Here is an 11,289-nt window from a genome sequence, read left to right on the forward strand (position 1 = left end):
CGTAAAGAAAAAGTACTCGCACATGAGTTTGTAAACAGGTAGCAAAACAGACACAAAATATTCTCTTAAAATTTCCCAATGTTTATTACACACAGCATGTTCCGTAGAGCAGTACAAACGTGCAAGCGATCTGCGAAATGCAAGGAGGTACGGGGTAATTCTAGGCCACACTGTCTGTTCTCCCGGCAGCTGGAAAAATATTTTCCCCGAAATTCTCCTGACAGACGCCTCTCATTGACGGTGGCAATCAGTTCATCGAATGACGTTTCATTGACAGATCGTTTTATAGACACGCTGTTTCATCAGGAGATTGATTTACAAACTATGATTAGCTTTTTTTTTTCTTTTTTCTGGTAACAATTTTCCCAAAATCGTCGCCGCAAATGCATGTAGGGGGAGACGCTTGGGTTAACATTCTTGTAATGAGCCGTCGCAGAGCGTCGCCGCGAAGCTGCGTGGACGGGTCTGCCGGCCGGTGACACTTCCGCGAGAAAAAAAAGTAGATATTTTGCCGCCGGCACGATAGCCCTGAAAAACAAATGCCGGCAGTTGAGTCCTATTGGGTCGTGAAAACAACTATTTTAAGCTGTAGAGTAACTCCCAGGTAAGGTGCCCGTCTCTTATGCGGCGGGACCCTGGTTTAATCGTCAGTGTGGGATTACTTTTCTTTTTTCCTAGGCATATGGCGATACCTACGGCATTTCTTTTTTACGATTAACACTGAAAAAAAAGAATAATTAATGTTGTCAACGAAACTTTATGAGACTCCCTTTCGGGCGGTGAATGGAGGAAAGCGAGGCGTGGGCCGCCGGCGGGCCGCTAGGAAGCGGCGTGTACAGGTAGGGCAATTGGGTTTACATGTTCTAATGAGCAGCCGCAGACTGTGATACACGCGCTGTCCATGTGATACAAGCGCCGTCCAAAACTGGCGGAATTTGTTTTCCCCGGGCTATGTCCTCCAGTCCCCCCGGAAAGGGCGCAGTCCCATACCATTTGATTCAGCAAAGTTTCGTGCCCAACCTTCGTTTTTTCTTTTTTTTTGGTGTTAATCATTAAAAAAAAAAAAAAAAAACATGTTGTAACTATTGTAAAATGCTTAAAAAATGTTCGAGAGAAAAAAATAAGCTCGGACTGGTGGATTGAATCAGGATCCCGCTGTGTATGAGAAGCACTTTACCAGTGAGCTACTCTACACCTTCAAATAGCCGTTTTCACGATTCGTTTTATACGAGACCCAATAGGGGCAACTTCCGGCATTCTTTTCCCGGGCTGCCGGCAGAATATTCACCTCCGCGAAAAAATTTCCCCGCAGCGTGCGATTTGCGTAGCGAGTGTCGGTGATATGTTAGTGTCGACGAAACATGACCATGAAACGTGTGCTCATGAAAAGTTGTCTATGAAACGAGTTTCCACGAAGAGCCTGGAGAACAAGAAAGTCAGTATTCTACCGGGAGTTGCATAATTTTAGGCAGCTAATGGGTGGCGACTCTCCATAGAATTTCGGAAAAATTATTGTCCCGGCTGCCGGGAGAATAGACACTGGCTAATTCTATAAATATTCTGGATGAGTGCCCGTAGAACAGCGGCCACTCGTTGCCGACAAGCAGGTTGCCGTGCACTTACCAAAAAATTAGCGGACTTCAAAGATGTACATGCTTGTAAACCTGAGACTGGGGCAGGAAGAGAACACAACAGAAGGTAGTAAAAGAGGAGGCAACGAGACGTTGCCTCCTCTTTTACTACCTTCTGTTGTGTTCTCTTCCTGCCCCAGTCTCAGGTTTACAATCATGTTCAACTTACACTAGCTCGCCTGCACTCTGACTATTTTTTTTGTTCAAAGATGTATTCAGAGATATTCGTTGATATGGGCACTGGAGAACAACCACGCACACACAAAAACGAGGGGATCCGGACATTTCGGTGTAGGACATTTCGGTGTAGGACGTTTCGGTGCGGACATTTCGGTGCACGGAAATTTCGGTGCACGGATATTTCGGTGTACGGACTTTTCGGTGTACGGTCGCTTCGGTGCACGGAAATTTCGGTGTAAATTTGAAGTTCGGGAAGTTAAACTTACTTGCAGTTATTCGGACATTTTATGTTCACGCATAAAATATAACAGTTGTATTCATGAAGACATAAAGCTTGTCCCAATTCAAACACGGTTGATTCTGCTCGTTATTAAGACATACATACCTTAAACAAGTTAAATTACTTTCCTCTTTCACACTACGAGGGTATTTTCCTAGCTAGCAGGTGTATAGCTAAACACAAACTTATTCGCTTGTCTGACTTTATTCCTGATGGAATGCTCTTTCTGGAAAGTAGCTCGAGATTATAGGCCTTCTGAATACTATAGAAACAGGTAAAGATACACATCATAGGTTAGTCGTGGGTTTCATTATCAAGCAAAAGTCCGAAGCCAAATGCATTCAGAAGCAAAATAGTACACAAAATGTAATGTGGACCACTTTTATTTACAAAAGGCACATGGCCCGGGACCTAGAACGACACGTTGCGGGCAACTCCCCTAAGGAAGCGTCGCACATCACTAGCGTCGTATTCTCTAGCAAGTGTCTTTAACCGTTCTGCAGCCTTCGCGTATTTCGAGGCCTGCTTGAAGCGCTGGCCCATCTCGAGTCTTCCAAGCCGGTGAAGTTGCAGGGCGTCTTCTCGTTGTAGCACCTCCAAGAATCTCCAGAGAGTTGGGTGCGAGCACTGAACATGAGCTTGGAAGCTCCGGTGCCAGGCTTCCACTGAGTTCGTGGTCTTGGAGCCGCCCTGGAGAACGGTGTCGTGGTGGTTCCATAGCTTAATAGGAAACTGCGCATCTCTTCTGCCCCGTGCCGTTAGCCGCCCAGTAAACACATCCTCGAAGTAGTCGACCACCGGGAGAAGTTCTGCGCGGATGCTGGACGCAAGCTCGGTGAATGCCCCCTCCAAGTCGTCCTGGGGCACAATTGCAAGAGCTGGGATCATGCGAGCTTCCAGGTTTATGTCGGGGTCAAAAGCATACAGCTCCTGTAGTCCTTCCGACTGAAGTCTGCGGTAGACACATTGCGACAGGTGAAAAAAACACCCGCGCACGTCGGCGCTTGGGAAGACCGCCCTGAAAGCGTTGATAGCCGCCAGCTCGTAATCCACTGTGACGGTCTTTGGCTCGCAATCTCCCCCACACTCGGCGTTAAGGGTGTTCAGGGCTCGCGTGTACGCCCCACAGTCTTTCCGCGTTAGCAAAATGTATGCCGCAGGCAGGATGGAGCCGCCCACTTCGCAGTGTAGACTGTAAACCTGGTAAAACAACTCAGGCGCAACCTTGAACGTCCCGTCGGCGAACCACTTCTTAGATGTTCGGAGAACATCCACCATCTGCGGGCTGCAGAAGATAAGGAAACGGTCCTGGTCTTGCACACCGGAGTCATGCAACAGGAATCTGGACCCGTCAATCTTCGACGCGTACTGCGCAGGGATGACGACGTCTTCTAAGCGTGAAGGGAGAGGCATCGGCCGTTGCTCCATCGCCCGCGCCCTCCTGCATGCAAAAAAGTTGGAAATATTATTGCTGTCACGTTTCAACTATAGGGCGGTTACTCATTATTATTTTACTATATTTTCAATTTTAAAAATGTTTAGGCTAGCCCGATGATAAACTGGAAATCTCCATAGCATATGAGGTGGCATATATTTTGCTAGGGTAGCAAAGATGTGAATTCGTAACATTCGTGTATAACACTTACCTTAATGTTCTCTTAACAGTGTCCTGAGGCGGTAAGTAACTGCAAGCTTCCGGTGTCATCTCGGCCACCAGGCGTCCGACGATGGCTTGATTGGGTTCCTCAGTCGTCCGTGCTCTTTCCTTCATTGATGAGTACGCCAACTTGGCCTCTTGGTCCAGTCGGCTGGGAGCATGGCTGTGTTCGTTGATCAGCTTGACAACTTCTTCGTCAATAGTGTGAGCCCTTGCTTTACACTCCAGTTTCCGGCTACATTGCCAGTATGTCTGCGAGGAATAGGCGTTTTTATAAATTATAACTTAGCTAAAGACAGGAAGAGTCGGCGTAACAATCTTCGTACTATTAAAAAAAGATCGCATTTGAATCGCAAACTCAGTGAAAGGCTCACCTTTTCTTTGAAGCAACGTTCCTTGTCATACTCGAAGCCTTCGTGCAGAAGTTTCAGCCCACCGCGGTTACTTCGCAAGTACACAGCCATTTCAGGGAAGTGACGAGTTAGTTTGCACCAACACTGGTTGGCATACGACGAGGCGACACACAAGTGAGTCACCAATAGGGGCGTGTCCTCTAAAACCGGAAGTTCTCCCCCCTCCCTCCGCTTCACATCTGCGGCGTTATGTCCTCTCCTGGACCTTCCTTCCTTTATGATAGAATGCGAAAAATTAACTGGAAAGGGCAGAAATAACTGGTGACATAAGACCAAATGCAGGGGTGCCCCCCTTTTCGCACCTCACCCGCTGAAGGCGAAACAAAAGAAAACGAATTCCTGCCTTGTTTGTCCGTATTGTCAATTTCTCCATAATTCTTCCAGGAGAGAAAAAAGGTTTGTTGAATGGAACGGCTTTACAAAAGGCAATTCCAGTGATAAGCCTATATCCGGACAAGCTATCTTGGGTTGATTGTTGGACACCGCAGGAGCATAACATAGCAGCCGAACAAAGGGTCGACTTACCTCCTCCCTCCCCTGCCCCTACTCTTCCCGCTCTAAAATAGTGATCTTAAAAAAAAAAAGAAATAGGCATAACCTTATTTGTGTTTTTCGGTTTAGACCAAAAAATACTTATAGCATATAACTAGGATTCCATGCTTTCGGAGTTTAGCTTTCGTCAAATTTGGAGGTTTTTTTTGTTTTCTTTTCTCAAAAATCTGGCATTTACCGGCGTTTATTTTCGGTAAATACTGAATTCTCAGAAATTACGAGTTTATCGAATTTTATTTCTGGTCAATTTCCAGATCTCCGAAAATGGTGAACAAAATAAAAAGAAGCTATTCACACTTCGACGGATGAAGACAACGAAATTCACTTTTATTGCACGAACTTTACAGCTGGTGCAATCACGGTTGTTAGGAACTCTATCTCAGAGCTTGCTGTAATAGGTGCCGTCATATTTCGTCAGCTATTGTCGCTGATGGCACGCATATTGACGAGATGAGCCTCTTTTGGCAATTATACAAGTTTTGGAAGGGCACTGGTGAGCGCTCTTGGTACCGTTTTATATTAGAACTAATATTTTTTGTGCTTTGACTTCGATATTGGAGTTTTTCAGATAAACCCGAATCAACGAAAATTTTAGCCGGCGAGTGCTTTTCAGAGTTTTTCGGATATATCCGAAAACACGGAGTCCTACCTATAACTACTCCTGGCGGCGGCCCCGTTCTTCGAAGCATCGTGTTGAGCTTCGTCCATGGCTTTGTCCTGAAGCCCGTACAAAGTTTCATCTTTCCGCTAAAGGCGAATCAGACCAACAAAGTCACCTCCTTGTTCGTTTTAAGCAACACCGGTTGGTATACGACGAGGCGACACGCAAATATCAGATGCTTATCATATAACATCGAGTTCTCAAAGTGTAAGGTTAAGGTAAGGCAAGTTTCTGGCATTGTTGACCCTTTTCGTCACAAGTTCCCCGATCCCGGCTTCCCGAAAGAGGCGCACGGTTATCAACCTTTGTCGGAGGCGATAAGACTAGCGTTTATTCCCGTTTCTAAAAAAAGGTGGCTGTCTTCAGAACACAAAAAGTTAGAGAAGCAGAAAGGTCCATTGTTCTGTCAACTACAAAGAATGAACCAAAAGGAGGGAAAAGTTTCTTATGAATGCCGAAGCGTTCTCTGTAGCGTTCGAGGAAACAAAGCTGAACAGAGGAAGAATTACTTTTTCGTATCAACTTGGGGGCGAAAGATAAATACTACAAGGGCGAGAAAACCAAATCTTGGGTGTCCCTTTTGTGTTCAACGACCATGCACCGAAATATCCATACACCGAAATGTCCATGCACCGAAAAGTCCCTACACCGAAATGTCTTGCACCGAAAAGGCCGCACACCGAGAAGTCCGCACCGAAAGTTCCTACACCGAAATGTCCTACACCGAAATGTCCTAGACCCTAAAACGAGATGGTAGGGCTCCGTGAAGAATCAACACGATGCGGTACAAGCTGTCATTTCCCGAACCAAACCACATCACGAGAATTTCTGTGACTTCTTCGAAGAAATCGCCCGTTGCCGATAAACGCGTAGGACTTTTCAAACACAGCCACACAGGCCGCAGCCAGGGACAGGCAGGGTTGCCAGGTGTATGAACTCCAACCCGCCAAACGTCTACGAGATATAGCCCAAAAATAGCCAAATGTAGATCCAGAAAAATAGCCCCCCAAAAACTTAGCATTTGAAGCGTTTATTTTGAGCAGAAAAGACACATAATACATTTTTATTCATCAAATGCCCTAGAAATGCCGTCCCTTGCACGTTCGGCGAACTTCCTGAAACGCTCGTACAAGCGCATGACAACATACCTTCCACTGTATTGGGCAAGTCCGGTCTCAGCAGGTCTCAGGGCGCCGCCATCTTTCTCAGTGGGGTGCGCTCTTGGGCGCGGCGCACCATAACCAAGCGCACCATAGCCAAGCAAGATGGCCGCGCCCTGAAGCCGTACTGGTGACCAGAATGACGTCACGGGAGAACTATGCAGAATTCCGACAACCTAAAGAATGCGCAGAACCGGTGCTGTAAGGCCGCAAGGAATCGCGCCATCACTTGTTGAGATGAAAAAATAACAGCACATGCTTGCTTTCGGACAAAATTCAGAGGTAAACAATTGCACAAGGCGTGCAAAAAGAAGACGAATTTGTTCGCTGTCTGAAACTTATCAGGGTTAAAGGACTGAAGCGCCAAATGTTCACATAACTTACTCTAAAAATACATTCGAAACTATAAACGCAAGTGCTTTCAGGCATTTGGGATCCAGCACCGGTCAGAAATTGCCCAATGCACAGGTCAGAAATAGCCCAACGCACAGGTTAGAAATAGCCCAATACTAGCCAAATAGCCAACCACCATTTTTTCACGCCAACTGCAAATAAAACTAGCCCAATTTGGCTATTTATAGCCCAACCTGGCAACCCTGGGGACAGGAATGCTGTTAGGGGGAAGCAGGTGGGTTGCTGGAGAGGAGAGGAGGAAGCACTTCCCTCCCTCCAGCATTTCGGCTGCATCATGCTTCCCCAGGTGGGTGCGCCCGCAAAAGGCTTATCTTCGAGGGTCATCCGAACAATGAACTAGGCGAGATGATATGCCACTGGATACTTTTGTGAGTTCGTCCCAAAGTTGATAGTGCAGTGGATGCTATGTGAGTGGTTTACCAAGCAGTGTCCTTCAGTCAAGTGCCGTTCTCTGCCTTGAGACCCGCTTGGAGACTATAGTCACGTGACCGTAACCGGAGACACGCTTGGCCTAAAATGCGCATAGCGTCTCCTCTGCTGTCAGTATCGATTGAACAGGACAGCAGTACGAAGGCTACTCGGGGACAACTTTTCTTGGCAATGCAGTGGAAGGTACAGGCCTGCCCTTCCTCTCCCGGTTTGAGCGCTGAATGTAGCTGTGCGCCGGCTCTCCTCCTTTTCACTGCATTGCCAAGAACAGTTCTCGCCGAGATAGTTTTTGGAGTCCCGAAGGAACTGCCCTTCCCAAATGTTAACCAAAAACGGGAGGCATGAAGATGCTATGTTTTGCGCCGTAAAACCCACACTCTAAACTAAAATGCAAAAATAACAGCGTCTTCTTTCTGCGCACGATGTCCCCAAATAAACTGAAATTACAAAGTAAAAAATAGTACTCAGAAATAACCTGTGCCGTATATTTCGCAGCACGCTAATAGATGTTTTTGTTATTTCGCGAGGGTTGTGTACATGTAACGAAAACTGTACCATTTCTTAAACCATGTAATCATAAATGCAACACAGATGCAAAGATTCCTAAAGCTGAAGTTAAAGAGAAAAAAAAACGCGAATCTCACAAAACGATGGCAACACGTGGAGGGGTTCTGAGCTCGAAAGTGCTAACGACTTATCATATCGCAGAATAATAAAAAAAGAAATATATCAGCAGTAGTGTCTGCATATTTGAGGAATTTACAGAACAGTGAGGTAATAGGGCGTCCCTAAGGTGGCGCTAAATTCACGATTAAGTAATTAAACATTTGTTTCGGGTGTTAAAAAGTTTTTTAGTGTATATTTCGTTGTTCTCAACGTGGACGTCGACGGATATAGCGCCACTGCTTGCGCCACTGTCGAGGTGAGGACTACGTTTTACACGTTGTAGCGACACTATATCGCGCTATAGACTCGTAAACTTTTTCCCGCCTGCAGCCTCGAGCGAGTTGTTTCGAATGTTGGTGCAAGACAGAGCAACGGCGCAGCAATCGCGGCATGAGAACCGATTGCGCCTCGATCTGGCCGACCGCGCACACTCTGCTGTAAAGTGAGCGTTGGAACTCCGAGCACCGTCAGCTCACTGGTGTTACAAGAGGCCGCTTTATTGTTCAGACCTTGCAAACGCCTGCGGAGCAATTCCAGTGCTTGGCGCATCGCCCGCGCAGCATCGCAACGTTTTTGGCGCCTGATAGGCCAAGAGAGCCCGTAGCATGGGCTGCGCTTTATACTAAGTTGAAGCAAAGTAGCCGCGAAGTACGGGAACCGTTGCGACGATGCGTGATGTTGAAAAATAAACAGAGAAAATTTTCTCGCGGTTTTTCCAGTTTCAGATGCGGCGATTTGAGACATGAATGCTGTAAATGGTCATTGAGGGATCAATTTGTTGACTCTATTATTGCGTTCATTCGACTCGCACTCTACACTCATGAAGTGATTTTTTGATTTTCGAGACTTGCATTTTCTAGAGAGCTTCGTGACAACGCCAGTAGTTTCTTGGCGCACCGAATCCTGCAAAGCCAATAAACTCCACCCAAAACCACTCCGTTGTAGTTCCGTGGGATCCTGAGGCCAGTGATTACAGTGACGCGTTACAAATTTTTTTTTTTTTGGTGACCGCCCGTCTTTTTTTTCTGGTCGGCTCGGACCAAAAAGAGACAAAAGACGCCAAGAAAATCCCTTCCCTGGCAGATCCGTGTAATTCCGGTGCCCGGAAAATACAGTGAGACGCCATGCTGGCAGTTCACCGAATTCCCAGGGCAGTCCCGGCCCAGTCTAGTATGGCCAAGGCCAAATCTTGGCTCCATCGCTAGTCTAAGCAAGTGTGATGCCTGGGGTGTACCATGTTGTAAACTTCTTCATCAAGAATCTATTCAAAATACTACTTTTCAATTGACACCTTTTCCCTCAAATAAGTATTTAATAAAGTTTGCCAATCAGTTTTAATTCATGAATAACTTATTTAATTACAGCGTCTTCCTAGCAGCCTTCTCATCAAGACGCCTTCTGGCAACAGTGGTCTTCATTGCCTAGAGTACTTCATTCGTTTTTAAAGCTCGGTTCTAGAAAACGAGGCACCCTGATACTTTGCGCCAACACATTTTCAATGTTGGTAACCCATTGGCTAAGACAGGCCAACGTTGGTCAGCCTAAGCCAATTGATTACCAATGTTGGTAAGCCATTGGCTACGACAGGCCACTGTTGGCCAAATTAAGCCATTCAATTACCAACGTTGGTAGGCCACTGGCTAAGACAGGCAATTGGTGGCCAGCTTAAACCAATCGATTGCCAACGTTGGTAACCCATTGGCTCTATTACAGTTTATATTTCTGCGGGCGTTGTCACTACCGTAGTCATTTACTGCAGTTGCCATATTTTGTACGCACTTTGAAGTCATTTTTAGGCAAGCAGACTTAATACTCAGCTTCTTCTGTTATAGACCTTTCCAATGTTTACAAATCCACAGCTCAGCGTGCGATCTCCACAGCTCAGCGCGCGCGTGTGCGTCGCTTCGAAAAGCGAGCAAATCACGCGCGATACGCACGAACACTGAAAATCAAACCGGCCAGCAGCCCTTTTCTGCAAAGGTCTATATGTTGCGTGATAACCTTTCTTTGCAGATTGAAATGCGCATCAGCTTTATGTCACCTCCTACCTCAAACATAGGGTGTTCGAGACGTTAATTCAACGCAATTTTTTATTCGTGAAGACATGTAATTGCTTAATCAGTCGCTGGATATTTGTTTAAGGTTTTATTTTGTTGCTAAAAATATAAGTGCTTTTTATTTATTTTTAATTTTGTCCGGTTTCGTCTGAATTATAATCCGTGTTTTGCGGCTCAGCAAAGCGGGTTGCTTTGAGATTTTCAAGATCACATAGAGCTGACAATACACACGTTTCCTAGGTACTGGGGAGGCGGGTGGAGCTTTCGGGGTTGAACCCTGCCTCCCCCCCCCCCCCCCCCCCCCCTTTGAAAAGGTTTCCTGGCTGCGTCGCTAAATGGGCATAAGAGAAGAGGCACTATGCTTTTCGCCGTATAAATATATACACAAATCAAAGGAAGCGCGCATTTTGTATTTCATGTGGAATTTACTGAGCATAACTTTCAGTTTTGGGAATACGCGTGTTAGTTATAGTCGGTGACAAGTGGTAGAAGCTCCTCCCATCTCTTTCCATATTTGTAAATCGAAAGATCGAGAGGAGGCAATCTCGTCCGCAGCGTTTACTTTTAACCTGTCAACGATTATGGTTTCTTTCTTCGTGGACGTTCAAAATTGCTACAGCTCGCAATGCATACAGCGTTCTAATTCAGTTGCTAACTTGCTCAGTGTGTAAATAGAAGAATCGTCCCCCCCCCCCAGAACCATTGCAACAGACTGTTCTCAGCGTGCGCGATCAGGACATTAAAACAACTAAGCCAATTAATTATAACATTGGTAAGCCACTGGCTGAGACAGGCCAATGTTCCCCAGCCTAAGTCAATCGATTACCAATGTTGGTAATCGATTGGCTTAGGCTGGCCAACATTGGCCGGTCTTAGCCAATCGATAACCAATGCTGGCAACTCAATGGCTAACATAGACCAATGTTGGCCAGCCTAAGCCAATTGATTACTAATGTTCCTAACAAATTGGCTAAGACAGGCCAATGTTGGCCAACCTAAGCCAACCGATTGCCAACGTTGCTAAGCCGTTGGCTGAGATTGGCCAATGTTGACCAGTCTAAGCTAGACCTGTGCGCCGGTCAGAAATCGCAGGCGGCGGCGCGCCGGTGTTTGTACCTCCGGCGGCGGCGTGTTGACAGCGCGGGGATCAACGGATCTGCGGCGGCGTGGCGTGGAAGAGGGAGGGGAG

The 11,289-nt window shown here is 46.4% G+C and overlaps 1 protein-coding gene across 1 annotated transcript; it reads right to left on the reverse strand.

The window, feature by feature from the left end:
- Nucleotides 1–2,472: 2,472 nt before the first annotated feature.
- LOC120841823 lies at nt 2,473–4,258 on the reverse strand. Its single transcript, XM_040212817.3, has 3 exons — nt 4,123–4,258; nt 3,738–4,000; nt 2,473–3,532 (listed from the first exon to the last, which is right to left on the reverse strand). The coding sequence occupies exons 1-3, from the start codon at nt 4,210–4,212 to the stop codon at nt 2,503–2,505; spliced, it is 1,383 nt and encodes a 460-aa protein (XP_040068751.2). The 5' UTR covers nt 4,213–4,258; the 3' UTR covers nt 2,473–2,502.
- Between the last annotated feature and the right edge of the window lie 7,031 nt (nt 4,259–11,289).

Source organism: Ixodes scapularis, unplaced genomic scaffold (genome assembly GCF_016920785.2).
Source record: "Ixodes scapularis isolate PalLabHiFi unplaced genomic scaffold, ASM1692078v2 ptg001612l_1___fragment_1__unscaffolded, whole genome shotgun sequence".
NCBI classification, from domain to species: Eukaryota; Metazoa; Arthropoda; class Arachnida; order Ixodida; family Ixodidae; genus Ixodes; species Ixodes scapularis.

Coding starts and splice junctions, on each gene's coding strand:
- LOC120841823 (XM_040212817.3), bottom strand. CDS start 4,212: ATGGCTGTGTACTTGCGAAGTAACCGCGGTGGGCTGAAACTTCTGCAC. Junction 4,001..4,122: donor AACGTTGCTTCAAAGAAAAG/GTGAGCCTTTCA, acceptor TATTCCTCGCAG/ACATACTGGCAATGTAGCCG. Junction 3,533..3,737: donor ACTGTTAAGAGAACATTAAG/GTAAGTGTTATA, acceptor TTTTGCATGCAG/GAGGGCGCGGGCGATGGAGC.